We start from the raw sequence: 24,977 nt of genomic DNA, 5'->3' as shown, positions 1-24,977 counted from the left end.
GAGTAAATAAATGCAATAGTGATGGAAGATATTAGCTTGGACAATTATGATATGGAATCTGTATGGATGGAGAGAAGCACCACCAAGGGGCAGAAAATGTTGGTGGTTTTGTTTATGGGCCCTCAAACAGTAAATGAGATGTCAGGCTTTAAGGCATTAAATAGGAAATTACAGACGCGTGCATTTAGTGTGTAACTGTAAACACGGATTACTTCAATCTTGGCATAGATTGGACAAACCAAACTAGCAGTAACACCGTGGAGGAGGAGTTCCTGGAGTGTATACTTGATTTTCTTTAGACCAATATGTTGAGGAACCAACTAGAGAGAACAGATAGTACTAGAGTAGATATTGTGTGATGATAAAGAATTAGCAATCTTGTTGCGTAGGGCCCGTAGGAGAACAGTAACCACGAAATGCTAGAATTTTTCATTAAGATGGATAATAAAGAAATTGAATCCAAAACTAGAGCCCTGAATCTACATAGAAGGAGATATGAGGTGTGAGTTAGCAATACTGGATTGGGGAACCTTACTAAAAAGGTGGACAGTGGATAGGCAGTGGCTAATATTTGAGGAATGTGCACATAAATTCCAATCTGACATAAAATTGAACAGGAAAATTGGCTCAACCGTGGCTCAAAAAGATGGGGAAGAATTTCTTCTTTCAGAGAGTTGTGAACCTGTGGAATTCATTGCCACGGAAATTTGTTGGGGCCAGTTTGTTAAATATGTTCAAATGGGAGTTGGACGTGGCTTTTGTGGTGAAAGGGATTAAGGGCTATGAAGAGTAAGAGGGAGTGAAATACTGAAATTGCATTATCAGCCATGATCATGTTGAGTGGTGGTGCAGGTTCAAAGGGCTGAATGGTCTCCTCCTGCACCTATTTTCTAACCAAAATGGGATTTTTCTATTTCCTAAGTTCCAACATAACCTTCCTGCTGTTGTAATCTACACATTCCTTTTTAACCACCCTATTTACATGTTCCGGGATCAGTGGACGTGCTCCTCAAAATCCCTATGTTCCTTTGAACTTCCCATTCACTACATACTTCTTTGTCTTGTTACCAGGAGGACATGGAGGGAATTTAAAACAAGAATGAGAGATTTTGTTAGACTGGGGTCCATTAATCAGTGAACACACGTGAGTGATAGGTGGATGGGATACGTGGATGGGATGAGTCAGAACAAGATCAGCAGTTTTGGATGAGCTGAAATTTACGGAAGCATAATATGGACAGTGGCCAGGAGTGTGTTGGAATAGTGAAGACTGGAGGTAAGAAAGGCATGAGTGAGGGTTTCAGCAACCCATTAGTGTCAAGTTTGAGCAAAATCAATGGCGTTATCAGGGTGGAAATAGATAGCCTTTGTGATGGTGTAGATACGCAATCAAAAGTTCACCTCAGAGTCAGCTCTGACACTGAAGTTGTGAACAAGTTGGTTCAACGTCACTTACTTTTGGAGATTAAGGTGAAGTTGTTAGGTGGTGAACACCATTTGTATTAAAGATTGGGCTGCAAATATTCCAAAGTATCTGTTTATCCAATACTGGATGTCAGATAAGCAGTCTGACAAATTGGAGAGTGTTGAGTTTAGAGGAGAGCTACTGAAGACATGCCCACTCCAGGTATGGAAGTTGGTGTTGCAATTTTGGATGTTGTCACTCAGAGGCTACGGTCAGATTCTCTTAACTTCTTCAACTCTGAACATCATGGACAATCCCATGAAACTGCATTCCCAGAATCACCTGCTGTGTTTTTGGAGAATGCCTCGTTTCAACTGCGAGGTCCGACTCTGGTTTCTGCTTTCTTCAGAGTCCTCAGTTCCAACGTGATCCTGTTTAATCAGTTGGTTCATTCTTCTGCGACTAATGTCTCATCCCAGCTCCTAACTTCCCTGTCAGACTTGCTGTTTGTGTGATATTAGTGTGGGAATCCCTACTCTTTCCCACAGGATCATCAGTTCCCTCTTGCTGAACTACAGGACCAGACACAACACCCCTCTTGAACTTTTAAATCCTTACGTTTGATTTCCGTTGTTTAATATTCTTCAAGGATCAGGCTGCCTTTTGATATCTCATGCGTTCTCCAAGGAGCGTGTCCTTCAGTTGACCATGCCCTTTATTTCAAATGGAGGCTAAAATAGAGGTAATGGGAACTGCAGATGCTGGAGATTCCAAGATAATAAAATAAAATGTGTTCATCCAGCCTCACATTTTATTAGCTAAAATAGAGGTCTTGTTTCACAGTTTGTGTCCTTAAACTCTCCCTCCCGGTTTATGTAGGTCAGTGTTGTACCTTGAAAGAATTAATTCTGTCGGTTTTGTGCAACACAAGCATTCCTAAAAAAACCTGTTAAACATTTTCTTTGTTATACAGGTAAGTGGTAATTTCTTCCTTCATTGCAGACTTTAACCTTTACCTCTATTCCCTCGTTGATCTAATCGCAGATTTCCTTCCTGCACACTAATAACAGAACACTTTGATCTCCCACTCTCTGTTGTTCACTTTATCTAAATCTCCCACTGTACCGCACAAGTTGCTACTTTAATGAATATTGAGCTGTTTTCTCCTTTCTTGTTTTTTTCTATCCCTCTTCAATATGCTATATCCGTGTATTCCTCTATGTATTCCCGCAAATTTCACAGGAACCATTTCCTCCTCTGGAGCAAATACCAAAGATTAATAACTGGTTTTTTGTATATTAGCCTCTCATGTACTTCTTCTTTCACTTGATGTGGAGGTGCTGGTGTTGCACTCGGGTGGACAAGGTCAGAAATCACACAGCCCCAAGTTATAGTCCAACAATATAATAAAATGTGAGGCTGGATGAACACAGCAGGCCAAGCAGCATCTCAGGAGCACAAAAGCTGACGTTTCGGGCCCAGACCCTTCATCAGAGAGCTATAGTCCAACAAGTTTATTTGGAAACACAAGCTTTCAGAGTATTACTCCTTCTTAAGGTGTTAGTGAGAGAAGAAATTTCAGACACTGAATTTATAGCTGAAAGGTCAAAGGGTCACACAACTGATGAGGATGTATTAAACTAACCTAAGATGCTGTTAAAACTTTAATCAGTTACAAGGTTTTAATTGATTAATTTGTATACGTAAATCCCCAAATTTCTTTCAATCCAGAGTCCTGTCCTGAGCGAACTAAAGGTTTTATCAGTGTAAAGAAGAGGTGACATTTTAGGTCAGACAATACATTTTAGGTATGAGGCCTTGTTTAGAATCTGTTTGGTGTTTTGGTTTAGAGTCAGACTGGTTTTATGTCTAAAGTAGGAATTCATAAAACACCACATTGACTGACTGTCTATAAATTGTGAGCTTTTTGAAAAAAAAGAACATATCTGCAAATAAAAATTCACCCCATAGATTCACATATGTATGTGTAACTGTGTGTGTGTGTGTGTGTGTGTGTGTGTGTGTGTGTGTGTGTGTGAGAGAGAGAGTGTGTGTGAGACAGAGAGAGAGTGTGTGTGTCTGTGTGTGTGAGTGTGGGGTGGGAAGAGAGAGAGTGTGTGTGTACATGTGTAAGTGAGTGTGTGTGAATGAATGTGTGTGTATGTGAGTGTTTGTGTATGTATGCGAGTGAGTGTGTGTGGGTGAGTGTGTGAATGAATGTATGTGTGAGTGAGTGTGTGTGTGTCAGTATGTGTGAGTGAATGTGTGTGAGTGAGTGGGTTTGTGTGTGAGTGTGTGTGAATGAATGTGTGTGTGTGTGTGAGTGAGTGTGTTTGTGTGAGAGTGAGTGTGTGTGTGTGTGTGTGTGTGTGTGTGTGTGTGTCTATTGTGTGGTCGGGTCATTTGTCATGCAACATCCCGTTTGAGGCTGCCATTGTGGGTACTGAACTTTGCTTTCAGCCTCAGTGTGTGTGTGAGAGTAAGTGCGTGTGTGTGTGTGTGTGTCTGAGTGTGTGTGTGAGTGAATGTGTTGTGAGTGCGTGCATGTTTGTGAGAGAGAGTGTGTGTGACTGAATGTGTATGTGTGTGTGAGTGAATGTGTATGTGTATGTGTGAGTCTGTATGTGTGTGAGTGTGTGAGGGAGAGAGTATATGTGTGAGAGAGAGTGTGTGTGTGTATGTGTGTGTGAGAGAGTGAGTGCGTGTGAGACTGTGTGAGTGAATGTGTAACTGTATGTGTGTGACTGGGTGTGAGTTAGTGTGTATGAGTGAATGTGTGTGTTTGTGTCTGAGTGAGTGTGTGAGAGTTATTGTGTATGATTGTGAGTGTGTGTATGAGTGTGTGATAGTGAAGCGTGTGTGTATGTGAGAGAGAGTGTATGAATGAATGTGTGTGTGAGTGAGTGTGTGCGAATGAATGTATGTGGGTGAATGTGTGTATGCGAGTGAGTGTGTGTGGGTGAGTGTGTGAATGAATGTATGTGTGAGTGAGTGTGTGTGTATGTCAGTACATGTGAGTGAATGTGTGTGAGTGAGTGGGTTTGTGTGTGAGTGTGTGTGAATGAATGAATGTGTGTGTGCGTGTGTGAGTGAGTGTGTTTGTATGAGAGTGAGTGTGTATGTTAGTGTGTGTGAGTAAATGTGTCTGTATGTCTGAGTGAGTGTGTGCGAGTGAATGTATGCAAGTGAATGTGTGTCAATGAATGTGTGTGAGTGTGTGTGAGAGTGTGTGTAAATGAGTGTGTGTGTATGAGTGAGTGTGTAGGTGAGTGTGTGTGTGAATGAATGTATGTGAGTGAGTGTGTGTGTATATGTGTGAGTATATGTCAGTGTGTTTGAGTGAATATGTGTAAGTGAGTATGTGTGTGAGTGTGTATGTGTGAGTGCGTTTGAGTGAATGTGTGTGTGTGAGTGTGTGTGTGTGTTTTGTGTGTGTGTGTATGTGAGTGTGTCTGAGTGAATGTGTTGTGAGTATGTGTGTGTGAGTGAATGTGTGTATGTGTGTGAGTGAGTGTATGGGAGTAAATGTGTGCGTGTATGTGTGTGTGTGAGTGTATATGTTTGAATGAGTGTGTCTGTTAGTGTGTGTGAGTGAATGTGTGTGTGTGTCTGAGTGAGTGTGTGTGTGTTTGCGTGTGTCTGAGTGAGTGTGTGAGAGTTAGTGTGTGTGATTGTGAGTGTGTGTATGTGAGTGTGTGAGTGAATGTGTGTGAATGTGTCTGTATATGTGAGAGACAGTGTGTGAGTGAATGTGTGTGTGTGGGCGAGTGAATGTGTGTGTGTACGTGAGTGTGTGTGTGTGTATATTGTGTGATGGGGTCACTTGTTGTGTGACATCCCGTTTGAGGCCACCATTGTGAATACTGAGCTTTGCTCTCAGCCTCTGCCCAGTGACTCTGCACTATTTTATATCCCAGAGTCCGCCTTAGGCGATGTTTACCTGAAGATCTGAGGCCAAATATCACCGAAGTGCACCCCCTTGGAGGGAACATCCCTCTTTGGCAATTGTTGCACAGCCTCCATTCATCCATTGTTGTACCGTCTGCATGGTGTCACCAATATATCATGTCTCGGGGCATCCTGCCTGCAGTGTACGAGATAGACAACATTGGCTGAGTCACATGAGTATTTGCCATGCACATGGTGGGTGGTGTTCCCACGTGCGATGGTAATGCCCATGTCGAAGATATGACATGTCTTGCAGAGGTTACCATAACAGCGTTGTATAGTGTTGTAGTCAATGTCGTCCTGAAAGGCAGTAATCTCTGGGTTACTATCAAAACGACATGCAAATTGTCATGAGTCATGAAGAACAGTAAGTTAGATACAAAATCAGAAATTGTTGGAAAATCTCAGCAGATCTGGCAGCATCTGTGGAGAGAAAGCAAAGTTAACATTTTCAGTCCAGTGACCCTCCTCAGAATGGCTTCTTCTATCAAAAGAAGGTTTTGTTTCTAATTTCCAGCATTTGAAATCCTTTGGTTTTTTTAGTTCACAGATTTCGATGTCTGATTCAAACACTGGTGTGGTAAGGAGCCGTATACTTGGGATGGGCTTCACCTGAACTAAGCTGGGATCAATGAACTGGTGAGTCACATAGCTAGGGTTATAGTGAGAATTTAAAGTAAATAGAAGGAGAGGGGAGGAAGATGGGTTAACTTGATGTGAGATTGGAAAGTTAAACAAAAACGATAAGGCAGTAGAACGGATAGGGATGTAGAAATGTGTCAAAAGAGATAGAGTGTAAAAACCAAAGATTGTAGCAGGAAATAACATTGGAGTAATGAGGAGGCAATTACCAACTGGTATTATCACTAATGTTCTGGAGAATTTTGAATCATCATAAATCATAGATGTATGAATTTTGAATCCTGCCACGGCAGATAGTGGAATTTGAATTCAATAAAAAAAATCTGGAATTAAGAATCTCTTGATAACCATGAAAACATTGTCAATGGTAAGAAAAGAAACCTCTGGCTCACGAAAGTCTGCAGTCTCACCTAGCCTAGCCTACATGTGGTTCCAAACCCACAGCAATGTGGTTGACTCTCAACTGCCCTCTGAAATGGCCTAGCAAGCTATTCAGTTGTATCAATCGCAACAAAGTTTCAACAAATAAATAAAACTGGGTGGACCACAAGGCTTCAACCTAGGCACTAGAAAAGGGAATAGCAGGTTCAACCCTGTCAACCCTGCAAAGTCCTCCTTACCAACATCAGGCGGTTAGTGCAAAAATTGGGAGAGCTTCCTAAAAGATTAGCCAAGCAACAGCTTGACACAGTCATATTCACGAATCATACCTTACTGATTCATCAGCAGGAGATTTCCTTGCCCATGTTTAACCTGAAACCATCAGTCAATGTTAAGGACTCCCTAGCTAACTCCCTCCTACTGTATACTGCTGTGCCTCTTACAATGTCTCAGCAGAGGTGGAGGCACAGTGACACAAGTTAGAAGTGTAATGAAATATTTCCTACTTGCCTGAATGGGCACAGCTCCAACAACATTCAAAAAGCTTGATGCCATTCAGGACAAAACAGTCCAATAGATTGGCACACATCCACAAACTCCTTCTACCATTCACACTCTGCAGCAGTAATGTGTATGATCTATAAGATGGCACTGCAGAATTTCACCAAAGATCCTTAGACAGCTCCTTCATATCCACAACCACATCTATCTAGAAGGACAAGGGCAGCAAACACATAGGAGCACCACCAACTGCAAGTTTCCCTCCGAGCCACTCATCATCCTGACTTGGAAATATATCGCTCCTCTTTCCCGTTTGCAGGGTCAAAATCTAAGGATATTGTGAGTCAACCTACCACATGTGGACCATGGCATTTTGAGATGGCAGCTTACCACCATTTTCTCAAGGGCAACTAGGGATGGGCAATAAATGCTGGTCAGTCAGCAATGGTCATGTCCCATGAATGAGTTTTTAAAAAGTAGCCAAGAACAGCAAAAAGATGGAATTAGGTTTCTTTCTCTGAATGCTCTCAACATTTGCAGCAAGTTAAACTTTTTAAAAAACTCATTCACAGGATATTGGCATCACTGGCTAGGCCAATAATTATTGTCCATCCCTAATTTTGCTGAAGAAAGCAATATTAGACTACCTTCTTGAACAAGTGCGGTCTACAGTGGGTAGGAACACCCTTAGTACTGTTAGAAAGGCAGTTCCACCACAAATAGAAATAAATGAATATACGATAGTCGCTACATAGACATGTTTGCAATAAGATCATAAGAAATCAGAACAGGAGTAGGTTGTTTGGCCCCTTGAAACTGCTTTACTATCCAACACTCGTCATCCATTATCCTGCCATTTTCCGAGAATTCTTTATCCCCCTACTGATCAAGAATCTATCTATCGCAGCCTTAAATATATTCAAGGACTCAGCCCCACAACTTTCTGTGACAAGAAGAAATTTCTCCTCATCTCAGTCATAAATAGGCACTCTTTATTCTGAGGCTAAGCCCTCTAATCCTAGACTTTCCTATGAGGGGAAACATCTCCTCAGCTTTCAGTCTGCAAAGACACTTGATAATCCTATATAATTCAACAAGATCACCTCTCAGTCTTCTGAACTCCGGAGAGTAGAGTTCCAACCTGTTCAGCATTTGGTCATAGTGAAGCTTCTCTGAACTGCCTCCAGTGAAACAGTATTTTTCCTTAAGTAAGAGGGCAAAGACTGCTCACAGTACTCCAGATGTGGTCTGATCAACACCTTTACAGTTGCAGAAAGACTTTCCTACTCTTATACTCCAACCCCCATTGGCTTTCTTGATTACCTGCTATACCTTGTAAGCTAGCCATGACTGGCATCTAAATATTCAAGGATGCTTGACACTTCAGAAGGATCTCTTGAAGTGCATAAGAGATGTAGGGGCATTTTTAAGAGAGCAATCAGGGGCAAAAAGGTGATAATGAGATAGCCTTCACAGATAAGGTTAAGGATAATCCAAAGAGATTCTACAAGTGCATTGAGAGCAAAAGAGCAACTAGGGAATGAATACAGAGATAGTAGGAACTACAGATGTCGGAGAATCTGAGTTAACAAGGGAGAGAGCTGAATGAACACAGTAGGCCAAGCATCATCAGAGGAGCAGGAAAGCTAACGTTTCGGGCCTAAACCTTCTTCAGAATGAATACAGCCCCTTAAAAATCAACAAAGGCATGTATGCATGGAATCAAGGAGATAGAAAGATACTAAATAAATATTTCAGGTCAGGTTTACAGTGGATAAAGACATGGAAACTAGGAAACTTGGGGAATTTAAAACAGTCCACATGACAAAAGACGAGGTGCTTGGGTCTTAAAAAACATAAAGGTGAATGGCCAAGGACATTATAGAAAGTTAGGAAAGAAAGTACAGGGCCCCTAGCAAATATTTGTACCATCTAAAGCCATGGATGAGGTGCCAGAGGACTGGACAGTGGCTACTCTTGTCCCTTATTTAAGAAAGGCAGTAAGAAGAAGGCTGGGAACTATAAATCAGTTAGTCTGACATCAATAGGGGTTAAGTGGTTGGCAGGGATTCTGAGAGATCGGATTTACATGCATTTGGAGAGGCAAGGACTAATTAGGGACAGTCAGCATGGCTTTGTGCATGGGAAACCGAGTTTCACAAACTTGACAAGCTTTTTGAGGATGTAACCAGAAAGATTGATGAGGGAGGAGCAGTAGGCATTATCTACATGGACTATGATAAAGCCTTTGACAAGGTTCCTCATAGTAGACTAATTAGTAAAGTTAGATCACACGGGGTTCATGGAGAGACTGCCAACAGATACAAAATTGGATTGACGGAAGGAAACAGAGTAGCAGTGGGGGGTTGTTTCTCGGATGAGCTGCCTTAGACCAGCGGTGTTCCACAGGGATCAGTGCTGGGTCCACTGTTGTTTGTCATTTATGTAAATGATTTGGATAAGAATTTGGTTAGTATGTTTGTGGATGACACCAAAATTCTGGTCTATTCTCACTGAAGAAGGTTATCTAAGATGACCGGGAGATCTTGATCAATTGGGGCGATGGGCTGAGGAGTGGCAGATGGCATTTAGTTTGGATAACTATGAAGTTTTGCATTTTGGTAAAATGATCAAGGGCAGGACTTAGACAGTTAATGGTAGGGCCCTGCATAGTCTTGTCAAACAGAGAGAGACCTAGGAGTTCAGTTTAGATTCCCTACAGTGTTGAAACAGGCCCTTCGGTACAACAAGTCCACACCGCCCCGTGACGCATCCCACCCAGACCCATTCCCGCACAACCCACACACCCCTGAACACTATGGGCAATTTAACATGGCCAATCCACCTAGCCTGCACATCTTTGGACTGTGGGAGGCAACCGGAGCAAACCCACGCAGACACGGGGAGAATGTGCAAACTCCACACAGACAGTCACCTGAGGCTGGAATTGAACCTGGGCCCCTGGTGCCATGAGGCTGCAGTGCTAACCACTGAGCCACCGTGCCGCCCCTACATAGTTCTTTAGAAAGTTGCATCACAGGTAGACAAGTTGGTTAAGAAAGCATTTAGCACACTTGCCTTCATTGCTCAGATCACTGAATTTAGGAGTTGGGACATCATGTTGAGGTTGTACAGGACATTAGTGAGGCCACTTTTGGGGTATTGTGTCCAGTCCTGGTCACCTTGCTATAGGAAGGATATTTTTAAATTGGAGAAGGTTCAGAAAAGCTTTATCCAGATATTGCAGGGACTTGAATGTTTGAGTCATAAGGAGAGACTGGGCAGTCTGGGATTTCTTTCACTGGAGTGTAGGAAGTTGAGGAGAGACCTTATAGAGGCTTATAAAATCATATAGGACATAAATCATGTAAATAGCAAAAGCCTTTTCACTAGGATGGGGTAGTTCAAAACAAGGGAGCATATTTTTAAGGTGAGAGGAGAAAAATTTAAATGGGATCTGAGAGGCCACATTTTTACAGAGGGCGGGTCGTGTGTAAAATGGTCTACGAGATGAAGTAGTAGACGCAGGTACAGTTACAACATTTAAGAGAATTTACACAAATAAAAAAGGGATACGTGCCATATGTAGGCAAGTGGGACTAAATGAGTTTGGGAAACTTGGTCACCATGAACAAGTTTGATTGAAAGGTCTGTTTCCGTGCTGTGTGACTCTATGATTGATAAAAAGGCAAAGTAGTTAACATGTCTCTGTTAGTATGGTATGGTTTAAAGGATCATGATGTAGGATCTGTTTGAAGAGAGTTAGGACATAGCAAAGAAGTGAGATCACCAATATGGATAATTAATAGACGCTCTGACTGTAGCAACACAGTAGGTGAGAAGATAATTTTTAACAAAAGGGAATTTGATTGGTAATACGATAATACCAGGAGATTTTAATCTTCGTACAGAGTGTACAAATCTTTACTGTAAAGATAGCTTGAAGGATGTGTTGATAGAGTGTATTTGAGACAGTTTCTAGAACAATATGTCCTCGAACCAACCAGGAGGCTGGCTACTTTTGACCTGGTAATGTAAAATGAGCCCAATCAATTAATGGCCTCATAGTAAAAGATTCCATGGGTAGTAGTGATCACAGCACCAAGCACCAAGGTTCGATTCCAGCCTTGAGTGACTGTCTGTGTGGAGATTGCACATTCTCACCGTGTCTGCATGGGTTTCCTCCGGGTGCTCTGGTTTCCTCCCACAGTCCAAAGATATGCAGGTTAGGTGGATAGACCATGGGAAATTGCCTGTGGTGTTTCAGGGATGCATAGATTAGTTGGGTTATAGGGGGCTGGGTCTGGGTGGGATGCTTTGAGGGTCGGTGTGGACTTGTTGGGCCGAAAGGCCTGTTTCCACACTGTAGGGATTCTACGATTCTACGATTCATAACATGACAGAATTTGGAAAGGGATAACAACATATTTACTGAATGAGAGGAGAGTACAGATTGGTCAGAAAGTGAGCTTTAATGGCAAGCAGACTTATGGCAACACATCTACCAATTGAGAGTCCACTTTGCAATCAATCAATACTCACCCCTCCTGCAATATAAATGTTCATTTCCCCTTACATTCGTATTCTTGTGAACTGCCCTGATGAGTGCAAGATGAAATGCTTTGACAAAGTTTGACATACTCAGCAATACTCAAGTTCTGTTTTACCATACAACTGTGATAAGGAGAACCATGCCAGGGCTTCCAACCAACCACTCTTATTGCTGCCTGCAGTCTGCTTCTGGAGTCGATGGGCCTCACCCTATTTAAACTCTGAAAAATAGGTGTAAAAGGGGGCTTTAAACCAAACTGGGTATGTCATGTCAGGTAATTTCCCAACTTGAGCTCCCTTGCTTGGTAACAAAAATCCAACCATGAGAATGAGCAAAAAAAATTTCTACATCATTCAGGATTCCTTCATGTAAAGAATCAATAAATACAGTCAGAGGCTAAGGCTCCAGAACTGATCCCTGAGGAATATCACTGGTCAAATCGCGCCAAATTGGAGCACATCCCATTATCCTTATTGTGATAGACTGTGCAAATTTACATTCACTGAAGGATCTAAAGCACCTAACCAGACATCTGTTTAGTGACATTAAATAAAGCAATAAGTCTGAGACAGAAAATGGCTGAAGCATTTGCTAGAACAAATAATCTTAGCTTGACTGCTCTGTCAAGATTGTTGAGTTTTACAGGAGATTCAGTCTGAGAAACAGACGGCTGCACTGTGGCCACACACGACAAGTCAGACCATATCACTTCATTCTTTCCTTTACCCACAGCTTGGCTCCAGATTTCTAAGATTTCAGCATTGAGATTATAAAGAGAGGGTGTAACCAGAAAAAGATTAGCCCCAATGGTCAGGTCTTGACTTCAGGTCTTGGTGGGCGTTGTCTGAAAATGTAGGCCACTATTTAATTTAGACGACCAGGGTCTCAGGCTGGAGAGTCAAGGACATCTCTGTGTCACCTACTTTCAGGAATGCCTACTACAATAATTGCCAATCAAACACATGTAGCACTGAAATATTCAACGCTGTGGAGATAACTTCATGGTCAATGATAAAGTCTATTCTGATCTCACTAAGCATCAGGGTCACTTTGAATCCTTTAAGACCATATGACATCAGAGCAGAAGCAGGCCATTCAGCCCATTTTGTCTGCTCCACCATTCAATTAGATCATAGCTGCTTTGAACATCCTTGGGTCCACGTTCCTGACTTTTCCCCATGACACATGATTCCCTTACTGATTAAAAATCTATCTCAGCCTTGAATATACTTACTGACCCCAACCTTGACAGACCTTTGCAGTAGAAAATTCCACAGATTCACCATCCCCTGAGAGGAATTCCTCCTCACCTCTATCATAAATGTGTGACCCTTTTATTCTGAGATCATGCCCTACAAGGGGAAACAATCTTACCACATCTAAATAAAAACCAAAAGAACTAGGGATGCTGTAAATCAGGACCAAAAACAAAGTTGCTGGAAGAGCTCAGCAGGTCTGGCAGCATTTGTGAAGTAAAAAACAGAGTTAACGTTTTGGGTCCGATGACCCTTCCTCAGAAAGAAAGGATCACCGGACCCAAAATGTTAAGTCTGTTTTTTCCTTCACAGGTGCTGCTAGACCTGGTAAGCTTCTCCAGCAACTTTGTTTTTATTCCTTACCACATCTAACTTGTCAGGTTCCCTAAGAAGTTTGCTTGTTTCAATAAACTCACCTCTCATTCTTCTAAATTCCATGGATACTGGAATGAACCTACTTATCCTCTTCATAAGACAGCCCCTCCATACCTGGTCTGCATTCAATGCCAGTATATCTTTCTTTAGATATGGCAACCAAAACAGTTTATAGTATTTCAGCTGTGGTCTAACTATTGCCTTGTTCAGTTTTAGCTTTTGTACTCCATTCTTTTTGAAATAAAGTCCATTTGTCTTTCCTATTGCCCATTGAACTAGATGCTAGCTTTTTGTGATTCATGGGCAGGGATCCCAGATTCCTCTGCACTGTAGTTTTCTGCATTTAAATAATGTTCAGCTCCTCTATTCTTCCTGCCAAGGTGCATAAACTCATATTTTCTTCAGATATTGCCAAATCTGCTGAGTACTTTCTGTTTTTAAGGCTGGAAGATATAGGAGCAGAAGTAGGCTGTTCAGACCATTAAGGCTGCTCTGCCATTCATGAGATCATGACTAATCCAATGATCCTCAATCACTGAATACCAGCTGAACTTGGCTGCTTAGCTTTTCATAATTCATGCACAAGGACTCTCAAATCCCTCTGTGCTGCAGTTTTCCACAGTCTTTGCACTCAGCAATCAGAATCAAATGCCCTCCCTCAAAGTGAGTCTGGTTGCAGGTGAGGGGGATGCAGGAGAGTAGCCATTTCAGAAGTCAGAAAGTTCAATGTTCAGTGTCCCAGCAGCAATTATAATGCCCTTGTTCTGTGGCAATTTGCTGTTCCAAATGCATTTGAGCCTGGCACATCTTCTGGGTGAGAGTGTCAGGTTCGTTTTCGGAGACCCTCACGGACTGATGCAATAACAAGACACTGACCTGCTTAAAAAAACACAAATCCTTTTATTACCAAGCAAGTACAAGCTGTGGAGAATCACTGTACTTAACCCGGCACAGAGTGCAGAGTCTCACAAGTAATTCTTCCCGAGCAGCGGACCCCACTTTTTATACTTTACAAAAGACATGGTACATAAAACGATTTCACACATTACAATGACATGATACATAAAATAATTACTACAACAGACAAAGACAGGATACCAAACAATTATTACATCCAGAACATAAAAGACCAGGATATGGTATCAATTGCTAGTGAAGTGGCTGCTAATGGCAGGAGGCGATTTCAAGTTGTTATTGGGACAGATTGTGATTTCAAGTTGCCAATGTGTCTGGCTAGAACAAAGTCAGTGCCCTGGCCCCTTTGTCAGCGACAGAAGTTACATGCTTTAGAGGTCTCACACCTTTACAAATGTTCCCCAACTAACCCTATTTGAAACAGTTTAATTCTAATTTTATTCAGTCAGGAAGCTTAAGACAGTGTCTGCATACCAATGTGTGGGAAGATAAGGAGTTACAAAAGTTTTACACTAGCTACACTGAATTCCTAGCTGGGCAGGAAGCTTCAGGGCAGTGCCTGCATACCTATGTGTCGGTAGATAAAAGACTTTAATTTCTAGAAGAATAGAAATCAATGGGATGTTATCACATTAACATCTCAAGAGAGGTATCTTTTTTATGAAGACCTATGATCTGTATGTTCTTGCTTACTGTGATCTGCCTGTACTGCTTGCAAACAAAGCTTTTCACTGTTCTTTGGTGCACATGACAATAAATAAATCAAATCAAATCATATCAGATTTGTCATCCCATGACATGGAAATGTAGAATATGGAACCAGGAGTAGGCCATTCAGCCTTCGAACTAGTCCATCACTCATTACATCATGCTTATCATCCAACTGTTCCTGCTGATCCTGAACACAGAACAAAAGTATGTATTGAATTGGTCAGCGATTTTTTTTGTTTCCTGTTATAAATTCCCTATTTCAACTTGTAAGGGCCTGCATTTGTCTCACCAAGCTTTTAGTCTTTACATAGCCATAAAAACTTTGGCAGTCTTATATTCCCTGCAAGCTTGCTCTTATACTCTATTTTCCCTTTCTTAATCAATTCCTTCATCCTCCTTTGCTGAATTCTAAACTGCTCTCATTCCTCAGGTCTGTTTTTTTTCTGGCCAATTTGTATGCTACTCCCTTGGATCTAATACTATATCTAACTTCCCCTGTTCAGCCACCTTGCACCAGACAGAAAGAATGATTGTTGCGGCTCACCCAAGTGCGCTTTGAATGTTTGCCATTGCCTTTCCACCACCATCTCTTTAGTTAATGTTCCCCGATCTACTGTAGCCAGATCGTACCATCATTGTTTCCTTTATTTAGACTCAGGACCCTAGCCTCAGAATCAACTACATCGCTCTCTAGCTTGTTTAGGAATTCTTTCATATTCTCGTCACTTATCCCCAAGGGGTCTGTTGCAACTAGATTACCAATTATTGCTATCCGATTACACAATACCCAGTCTAGGATGGCCTGTTCTTGAGTTGGTTCCTTAACTTATTGGTCCAGAAAACAATCCCGTCTACACTCCAGGAATTCCTTCTCTATTGTTACTAATTTGATTTGCCTAACCTATATGCAAATTAAAGTCACCCATAATTACAGATGTTCCTTTATTGCATATATTTCTAAGTTCCTGTTTCATGTCATTCCCAACATCAGCCCCAGAGTTTGGAATCTGTATACAGCTCCCACTAATGATTTTTCTTTCCCCCTTGGTGTTTCTCAGCTGTTCCTATTTCAGATTATACATTGTCAAAGGTGATATCCTTTTATCACTATTATGTTAATTTCCTCTTTAACCAACAACACAAATTCCTAAATACTGAATACTCCTGGATATCCAGATCTTATCCCTCGTCACCCTGCAGTCATGTCTCTGTAATTTCAACTGTATCAGACCTGTTTTCATCTATTTTACACAATTAATATATGCACTCTAATGCAATACCTCCACTCATTAAGGAACACTGCCCTAAGACTTACCTTTTTACATTACTTGCCCTGTTCCCCTTGTTTTTCACGGCAAATCTGTTTGATCTTGGCCTTTGATTCCCTGCTCGTCTCTTCTTATTCTCCTTTCTGCCTTTTGTTTTTGTCTTTGGTTCCCCTTCTTCTGATTCTTTGCATAGGTTCCAATCCCCTACCATGAATAAATTAATAAATCATCCTCAATTCACTGCACACTTAACAGCGTCACACTTTCACTGACCAGCACAATCAAATTTTGTCTTTCTTCACTTATATGTCATTTTCCTACTATTTTATATTCACTATATATTTTAGATTCTTGATTTATATCAAAGCAATGCAGGGATGTCACTAGTTCCGTATCTGCAAGAGGTTAAATCACAATATTTACAAATTTCTGAGAAAGAATAGGATTTTGTGTACACACATGGTCTCAGCTAGAATCCAGGCCTTTTCTAGAAGCTTAGCTGGTTTATTAGCTCTCTAGCTTCACCCACCGGCTTAAGCAATGAAGAAGTTACATTGATCAGAGAAACAGTTAACATCATCAATAAAATCATTGAATACTGCAACCAGAAAATCACAGAAGCAATTTACAAGAATGGTTCCAGCAATTAGAAACTTAAGCTATGAGGAAACATCAAAGAAATTGGGATTGTTCACCTTGGAAGGAAGACTGATAGGAGACTTGGGAGAGGTTTGCAAAATCATGAGTAGGTTGGACAGAGTAAATAGGGAGAAACTGTTCCCACTCGTTAAAAAAAAACGATCTCCAAGGCATAAATTCAAAGTGGTCTGTAAATGAACCAAGGCAGATGTGAGAGAAAAAGTTCTTCTCACACATGGAGTAGTGAGGGTACAGATTGCACTGCCTGGAATTGTGGTGAAGGCATGTTCATTTGAGGCATTTAAGAGGGATTTGGTTAAAATGGTGCACAGGGATATGGGGAAAAGGCAGGATATTGGCACAATGGAACAGAAGAAGTGCAGGTATGATGGGGCCTAATGACCTCTTTCTGCACCGTAACAGTTCTGTACCACCAAGTATAGTTTTCAGACAGCATTCACTTTTCCTTTATCTGACAGAAGTTTCTGTAGGGATTTAAAAAGGGATTTTGTAAGTAGGGTGTTGGTCCTTACAGAAAGTGAATGGGGAGTTCAGAGTAGACAATGCAAAAACTACAAATGAAATGAACAGATAATCTGTGGCTGGTGGTTCTGTAGCCTTAGCAGTGCCGGAATCATGTAGTGCCACAGCTGGGATTGGAAACAGTCCTGAAGGAAGTTGGAGCATGTGCTTCGAGTGAATCTGGGATTTTGTATGGGCCTGCCTGGCAGACTAAACAATGTAGAGGATGATGGCGTGGGGATGTGATTTAGAGGGTGGGAGAGCGTTCATGGTGAGTGATCTGATCTAAGGTTAAATGCCAACAATGGGTAGGAGGGTCACCCAAAGGAGCTAACTCCCCCTTCCGTTCCAACAATAATCAACACAGTGAAAGATTGCTTCCGCACATAGGTAAATCTAAAACACAGGGACTTGGTCTGAAGGTGAGGGGCTAATTTAGTGACACACAACATAGGGGAGGTTCTTTGGAGCATTGGGTCTGTGCTGACCTATCTACCCAGGTGAAATTAATTGAGATTAATTTCCAATACTTGGCCCACAGCCTTGGATGTTACAGTATTTCGAGTGCTCGTCCAAGTACCTAAACTACCCTCCCAGGCAGCGCATTCCAGAACCCCAACATCCTGTGGGTGAAAATACTTTTCCTCAAGTCTGTTCTAAACCTCCTGCTTTCAAATTAAAATTATTGATATTGATGATCTTTCAAGTAAGGGAAGCAGCTACTTCCTTTCTTCCCTGTCCATGCCCCTCATAATCTTATTCACCCAAGGACTCTCCTCAGCCTGAAACAAAAACAGAAATTGCTGGAGAAACACAGCAGGTCTGGCAGCATCTGTGGAGACAGAACTGAGTTCAAGTTTTGGGTCCAGTGAACATTCTTGAGAACTAGGTGTCAGAACTTTGGGTGAGTCTGTAGGTGATTGCACAGACCAAGGTGCATTCCACAGGCTCTGTTACATTTGGGGCAGAAACTGGTCATGGGAAAGGGTGTGGCGGGACAGAGATGGGAGAGGATTGTGTACAACTTTGTGTGGGGAGGGCAGGGTGTTGGTGAATTGGGGGGATGTTGGTGCATGGGGGAGGGGATGTCAGTGGGCGGGCCGGTTAGTGTGGGGGTGGGGTGTGTGTGTTGGGTGTTAGTGTGGAGGTGGGATGTGTGTGTGGGGGGATGTCCGTGCGTGTGGTATTAGTGTGGAGGTGGGGAGTGTTAGTGTGGAGGTGGGATGTGTGTGTGTGGGGATGTCCATGTGTGGGGGGTGTTAGTGTGGAGGTAGGATGTATGTGTGGGGGGTGTTAGTGTGGAGGTGGGATGTGTGTGTGTGGGAATGTCCATGTGTGGGGGGTGTTAGTGTGGAGGTAGGATGTGTGTGTGGGGGGTGTTAGTGTGGAGGTGGGATGTGTGTGTGTGGGAATGTCCATGTGTGGGGGGTGTTAGTGTGGAGGTAGGATGTGTGTGTGGTGGGTGTTAGAGTGGAGGTGGGATGTGTGTGTATGGGGATGTCCATGTGTGGTGGGTGTTAGTGTGGAGATGGGATGTGTGTATGTGTGGGGTGGGAGTGGGGATGTTGATGCGTGTGTGAAGGTTTGTGTGGGGGTGGGTTGTGTGTTTGGGGATGGGGATGTCCATGTGGGGGGATGGGGTGTGCGCGCGGGGATGGGGATAATGGTGCGTGGGTGAGTGTCCCGTTGCCATGGGAACGGCGCGAGGTCACGTGCGACGGACAATGGGCGGTTATTAGCGCCGGGACCGCGAGGCGCAGGCGCAGGGTTTGCCACAGCAACATGACCGGCCGTGGTTCTGATGTGGATTTTGTGGCACTCGACAGACAGTGGTAATAAAAATAATTGGGGTGAATACACGGTATTAGTGCAGGGTGTGAACGTACAGCGGGTAAATATAGCTGTGGTAGACTCAATATACAAGTAACAAGGCTAACTACATTCGGGGTAGATGCCGGGTGTAAGGCAGTGTAAATATAAAGAGGACTAAATACTTGGGGTAAGATACAGGATGTAGATAAAGTGGGTAATTATCTAAGTACTAAGCACCTGGGTGTAATTACATGGAGAAATAATGGGTGTTAATTATGTTCGGGTGATTACACAAGGTAAATTGGGTAAATACACAAGGGGTAAATTCAGGGGATAATTGCATAAGATAATCATACCAAGGAATGATTACATTGTAATCATTCCTTGGTATGATTATACTGGACTTAAATGTGGAAGTTACATAGGAGACAAAATAGGCAATAATTACAGTGGGGTAAATACAAGTGGGTTAGTATTCAGGGGGGTTAATCCATGGGGTAAAAACAAGCTGGTAACTGCAGAATGTAAATGAAGCAAATACAGTGATGGTAAACCCAAGGTGTAGACAAAAAGAGGTTAAACAGGTTTGGGAAATGCTGGGAGTAAACTTGATGTGGTTAATTTGGGAGTAATTATAAGGGGTAAACCCAAGGGAGAAAATGGGGTAAGTATAGGGGGAAAACCCAGAGGAGTTGGGAGATGGAAACCTTGAGGATAACCATAGAGGAGAGGTTGGTAAATATAGGAGTGGTGCCCAGAGGGACAGATCCAGAAGGGAAACTCTAGTTAGAGATGGGCAATCAGGTTAGAAATTGGCAAAGACATGGTAAAGAGTGGTAACCCAGGGGGCAGACCTTGGTTTGTAAAGGGGGAACCCTGGGATGGAGGCGGGGGGGGGGAAGAAGACCTAGGTTTGGAAAGGGGGAAGCCTTGGCCGGGGAGGGGAGACCTTGGTTTGGAAAGGGGGAACCCTTGAGGGGGGAGGGGATACCTTGGTTTGGAAAGGGGGAAGCCTTGGCAGGGGGTGGGGGAGACCTTGGTTTGGAAAGGGGGAACCCTTTGGCGGGGGGGTGGGGGAGACCTTGGTTTGGAAAGGGGGAACCGGGGTGGCGGGGGGGGGGGGGGGAACACCTTGGTTTGGAAAGGGGGAACCGGGGGGGGGGAAACACCTTGGTTTGGAAAGGGGGTACTCTTTGGGGGGGGGTGGGGGGAGAGACCTTGGTTTGGTGAGGGGATAAGCCCACGGGGGTAACCCATTAATGTAAACCCAGGTGTAATCCTGCAGAGGTAACTGTTAAGGGTAACCTGAGTGAGAGAGGAGAAATCTGGGTTAGAGAGGGTTAAAACACAGGGCAAACCTGAGTTAGTGAGGGGTGAGCCCGCAGTTTGAACCCAAAAGGGCTGAGCTGAGTTTACAGAAGAGTAACCACAAGGGCAAACGCAGATTACAGAGGACTAGAGATAATGGGAACTGCAGATGCTGGAGAATCCAAGATAATAAAATGTGAGGCTGGATGAACACAGCAGGCCCAGCAGCATCTCAGGAGCACAAAAGCTGACGTTTCGGGCCTAGACCCTTCATCAGAGAGGGGGATGGGTTGAGGGTTCTGGAATAAATAGGGAGAGAGGGGGAGGCGGACCGAAGATGGAGAGAAAAGAAGATTGGGGAGGGGATAGGTCAGTCCAGGGAAGACGGACAGGTCAAGGAGGTGGGATGAGGTTAGTAGGTAGATGGGGGTGCGGCTTGGGGTGGGAGGAAGGGATGGGTGAGAGGAAGAACAGGGTAGGGAGGCAGAGACAGGTTGGACTGGTTTTGGGATGCAGTGGGTGGAGGGGAAGAGCTGGGCTGGTTGTGTGGTGCAGTGGGGGGAAGGGACGAACTGGGCTGGTTTAGGGATGCAGTAGGGGAAGGGGAGATTTTGAAACTGGTGAAGTTCACGTTGATACCATTAGGCTGCAGGGTTCCCAGGCGGAATATGAGTTGCTGTTCCTGCAACCTTCGGGTGGCAGTGGAGGGGACGGGCTGGGCTGGGCTGGTTCTGTGATGCAGTGGGGGGGAGGGGAGATTTTGAAGTTTGTGAAGTCCACATTGCTACCATTGGGCTGCCGGGTTCCCAAGTGGAATATGAGTTGCTGTTCCTGCAACCTTCGGGTGGCATCATTGTGGCACTGCAGGAGACCCATGATGGACATGTCGTCTGAGGAATGGGTGGAGGAGTTAAAATGGTTTGCGACTGGGAGGTGCAGTTGTTTATTGCGAAGCAAGAGGTGGTGTTCTGCAAAGCGGTCCCCAAGCCTCCGCTTGGTTTCCCCAATGTAGAGGAAGCCTCACTGGGTACAATGGATGCAATATACCACATTGGCAGATGTGCAGGTGAACATCTGCTTGATATGGAAGGTCATCTTGGGCCTGGGATAGGGGTGAGGGAGGAGGTTTGGGGGCAAGTCTAGCACTTCCTGCGGTTGCAGGGGAAGGTGCCGGGTGTGGTGGGGTTGGACGGGAGTGTGGAGCAGACAAGGGAGTCGCGGAGAGAGTGGTCTCCAGAAGGCAGACAAGGGTGGGGATGGAAAAATGTCTTGGGTGGTGGGGTCGGATTGTAGATGGCGGAAGTGTCGGAGGATGATGCGTTGTATCCGGAGGTTGGTGGGGTGGTATGTGAGAACGAGGGGGATCCTCTGGGGGCGGTTGTGGCGGGGGTGCGGTGCGAGGGGTGTGTTGTGGGAAACGCGGGAGACACGGTCAAGGGCGTTCTCGACCACTGCGGGGGGAAAGGTTTCTTTAACCGGGAGCCTAACCCTCCCTCCACTGACCCCTTCGCCCGCCTCCAACACAAGTCCTCTTCCTGGACACCACCCCCAGGCCTCCTACCCTCCCTTGACCTCTTCATCTCTAACTGCCGTCGAGACATCAACTGCCTCAACCTCTCCACCCCTCTCACCCACTCCAACCTCTCCCTTGCAGAACGGGCAGCCCTCCGCTCCAACCCCAACCTCACCATCAAACCTGCAGACAAGGGTGGCGCAGTGGTAGTATGGCGCACTGACCTCTACATCGCCGAGGCCAAACGCCAACTCTCCGACACCACCTCCTACCGCGCCCTAGATCATGACCCCACCCCGAGCACCAAACCATCATCTCCAACACCATCCATGATCTCATCACCTCAGGGGACCTCCCACCCATAGTCTCCAACCTCATTGTTCCCCAACCCCACACGGCCCGTTTCTATCTCCTTCCCAAAATCCGCAAACCTGCCTACCCTGGTCAACCCATTGTCTCAGCCTGTTCCTGCCCCACCGAACTCATCTCCACCCATCTGGACTCCATTTTTTTCCCCCTTCGGTCCAGGAACTCCCTACCTACATCCGTGACACCACCCACGCCCTCCACCTCCTCCAGGACTTCCAATTCCCCAGCCCCCAATACCTCATTTTCACCATGGACGTCCAGTCCCTATGCACCTGCAGATGGCCTCAAGGCCCTTCGCTTCTTGCTGTCCCGCAGGCCCGACCAATCCCCCTCCACCGACACCCTCATCCGCCTAGCTGAACTCGTCCTCACCCTCAACAACTTCTCTTTCGATTCCTCCCACTTCCTACAGACTAAGTGGGTGGCCATGGGTACCCGCATGGGCCAAAGCTATGCCTGCCTCTTTGTAGGTTACGTGGAACAGTCCCTCTTACGCACCTACACAGGCCCCAAACCCCACCTCTTCCTCCGTTACATTGATGACTGTATCGGCGCTGCCTCTTGCTCGCAAGAGGAGCTCGAACAGTTCATCCACTTCACCAACATCTTCCACCCCAACCTTCAGTTCACCTGGGCCATCTCCAACACATCCCTCACCTTCCTGGACCTCTCAGTCTCCATCTCAGGTAAACAGCTAGAAACTGATGTCCATTTCAAGTCCACTGACTCCCACAGCTACCTAGGAATCACCTCCTCCCACCCACCCTCCTGCAAAAATTCCATCCCCTATTCCCAATTCCTCCGCCTCCACCGCATCTGCTCCCAGGATGAGGCATTCCACTCCCGCACATCCCAGATGTCCACGTTCTTCAAGGACTGCAACTTTCCCCCTGCAGTGGTCGAGAACGCCCTTGACTGTGTCTCCCGCGTTTCCCGCAACACATTCTTCACACCGCACCCCGGCCACATCCGCCCCAAATGGATCCCCCTCGTTCTCACATACCACCCCACCAACCCCTGGATATAACACATTATCCTCCGACACTTCCGCCATCTACAATCTGATCCCACCGCCCAAGACATTTTTCCATCCCCACCCTTGTCTGCCTTCCGGAGAGATCACTCTCTCCGTGACTCCCTTGTCTGCTCCACACTCCCCTCCAACCCCATCACACCCGGCACCTTCCCCTGCAACCACAGGAAGTGCTACACTTGCCCGCAAACCTCCTCCCTCACCCCCATCCCAGGCCCCAAGATGACTTTCCATATTAAGCAGTTGTTCACCTGCACATCTGCCAATGTGGTATATTGCATCCATTGTACCCGGTGAGGCTTCCTCTACATTGGGGAAACCAAGCGGAGGCTGGGGACCGCTTTGCAGAACACCTCCGCTCAGTTCGCAACAAACAACTGCACCTCCCAGTCGCGAACCATTTTAACTCCTCCTCCCATTCCTCAGACGACATGTCCATCATGGGCCTCCTGCAGTGCCACAATGATGCCACCCGAAGGTTGCAGGAACAGCAACTCATATTTCGCTTGGGAACCCTGCAGCCCAATGGTATCAATGTGGACTTCACCAGCTTCAAAATCTCCCCTTCCCCCACTGCACCACACAACCAGCCCAGCTCGTCCCCTCCCTCCACTGCATCCCAAAACCAGCCCAGCCTGTCTCCGCTTTCCTAACCTGTTCTTCCTCTTACCCATCCCTTCCTCCCACCTCAAGCTGCACCTCCATTTCCTACCTACTACCTCATCCCGCCTCCTTGACCTGTCCGTCTTCCCTGAACTGACCTATCCCCTCCCTACCTCCCCACCTATACTCTCCTCTCCACCAGTCATCTTTTCTCTCCATCTTCGGTCCGCCTCCCCTCTCTCCCTATTTATTCCAGAACCCTCTCCCCATCCCCCTCTCTGATGAAGGGTCTAGGCCTGAAACGTCAGCTTTTGTACTCCTGAGATGCTGCTTGGCCTGCTGTGTTCATCCACCTTCACACTTTGTTAGCTGGATAGACTGGGTTTGTTTTTACTGGAATGCGGGAGGTTGAGTGGCAACCTGATAGAGGTTTGAGATTATGAATGCATGAATAGAGTGGAAAGTATGAGGTTTTTTCCCCCCCCAGAGTGGAGGGGTCAGTTGCTAGGGGACACAAGTTCAAAGTGTTGATGGGGTGGGAGGGGGGTTTAAAAGAGATCTGCTAAGCAAATTTTTGATACACAAAGGCTGGTGGGTGTGTGGAGTACATTGTTTCTACCAGCTCCTCCAGCAATCATAATAGCAGCATGCAAGAAGGACAGTTTTAGTATGGAAGCGCAAAATGTATCAGCGCAGGCTTGGAGGACTGAAGGGCTTGGTCCTGTGCTGTACTGTTTCTTGTTCCTTGAATAACAATACCTTTCATTGAATTTAGAGTCAGAATTGTAGTGTGGATTTGGAGCAGATGCACTTGTGTGAATGACAGTGTAGGGTAAAAGTGTGGAAATGTAGAGCTGTTAGGAAAAACACAATGGATTTGGAGTCCAATGTTGGAATAGGAGTGGATGACTGTGTAGGGTGGTACTTCTAACATAATGAGCTGATTTTGACTAATTTATGGGATGTGGGTATTTCTACCTGGTCAGCATTTGATGCCCATGAGAAAGTGGTGCCTTCATAACCTGCTGCGGCCTGTGTCCTGTAGGTAGATCCACAATGCTTTCTGAGAGGGACTTCCAGGAGTTTGATCCAGCAACACTGAATGCTGCTATAGTTCCAAGTCATGGTGATATGTTCTGTGGAGGAGATTGTGCAGATGGTGGTGTAACATCCCACTCCTGACTTGCGCCTTGTAGGTGACATACTAGTTTTGGGGAAACAGTG

General features: G+C 44.9%; 2 protein-coding genes across 3 annotated transcripts in view; both read left to right on the top strand.

Annotated features, from left to right (window-relative positions):
* Window positions 1-5,974, top strand: part of adtrp1 (androgen dependent TFPI regulating protein 1) — a 32,382-nt gene extending 26,408 nt beyond the window's left edge. Inside the window, exon 8 of the transcript XR_007249514.2 lies at window positions 5,897-5,974. The gene's annotated coding sequence lies outside the window, so the exon portion shown is untranslated. The remainder of the gene's footprint in view (window positions 1-5,896) is intronic.
* Window positions 5,897-24,977, top strand: part of LOC125461604 (uncharacterized protein C20orf85-like) — a 43,501-nt gene continuing 24,420 nt past the window's right edge. The window contains exon 1 of one of the 2 annotated variants that reach the window (XM_048550530.2): window positions 5,897-5,992. In XM_048550530.2, coding sequence (XP_048406487.1) covers window positions 5,985-5,992 — 8 coding nt within the window. In that variant the 5' untranslated portion in view covers window positions 5,897-5,984. Of the gene's footprint in view, window positions 5,993-18,855; window positions 18,948-24,977 lie in introns of those variants that run through there. The other variant, XM_048550529.2, reaches the window with a different exon arrangement.

The sequence above is a fragment of the Stegostoma tigrinum genome, chromosome 19 (assembly GCF_030684315.1).
Source record: "Stegostoma tigrinum isolate sSteTig4 chromosome 19, sSteTig4.hap1, whole genome shotgun sequence".
NCBI lineage: Eukaryota > Metazoa > Chordata > Chondrichthyes > Orectolobiformes > Stegostomatidae > Stegostoma > Stegostoma tigrinum.
The sequence above is the reverse complement of the archived record's forward strand: the minus strand, read 5'-3'. Positions and strand labels throughout refer to the sequence as shown.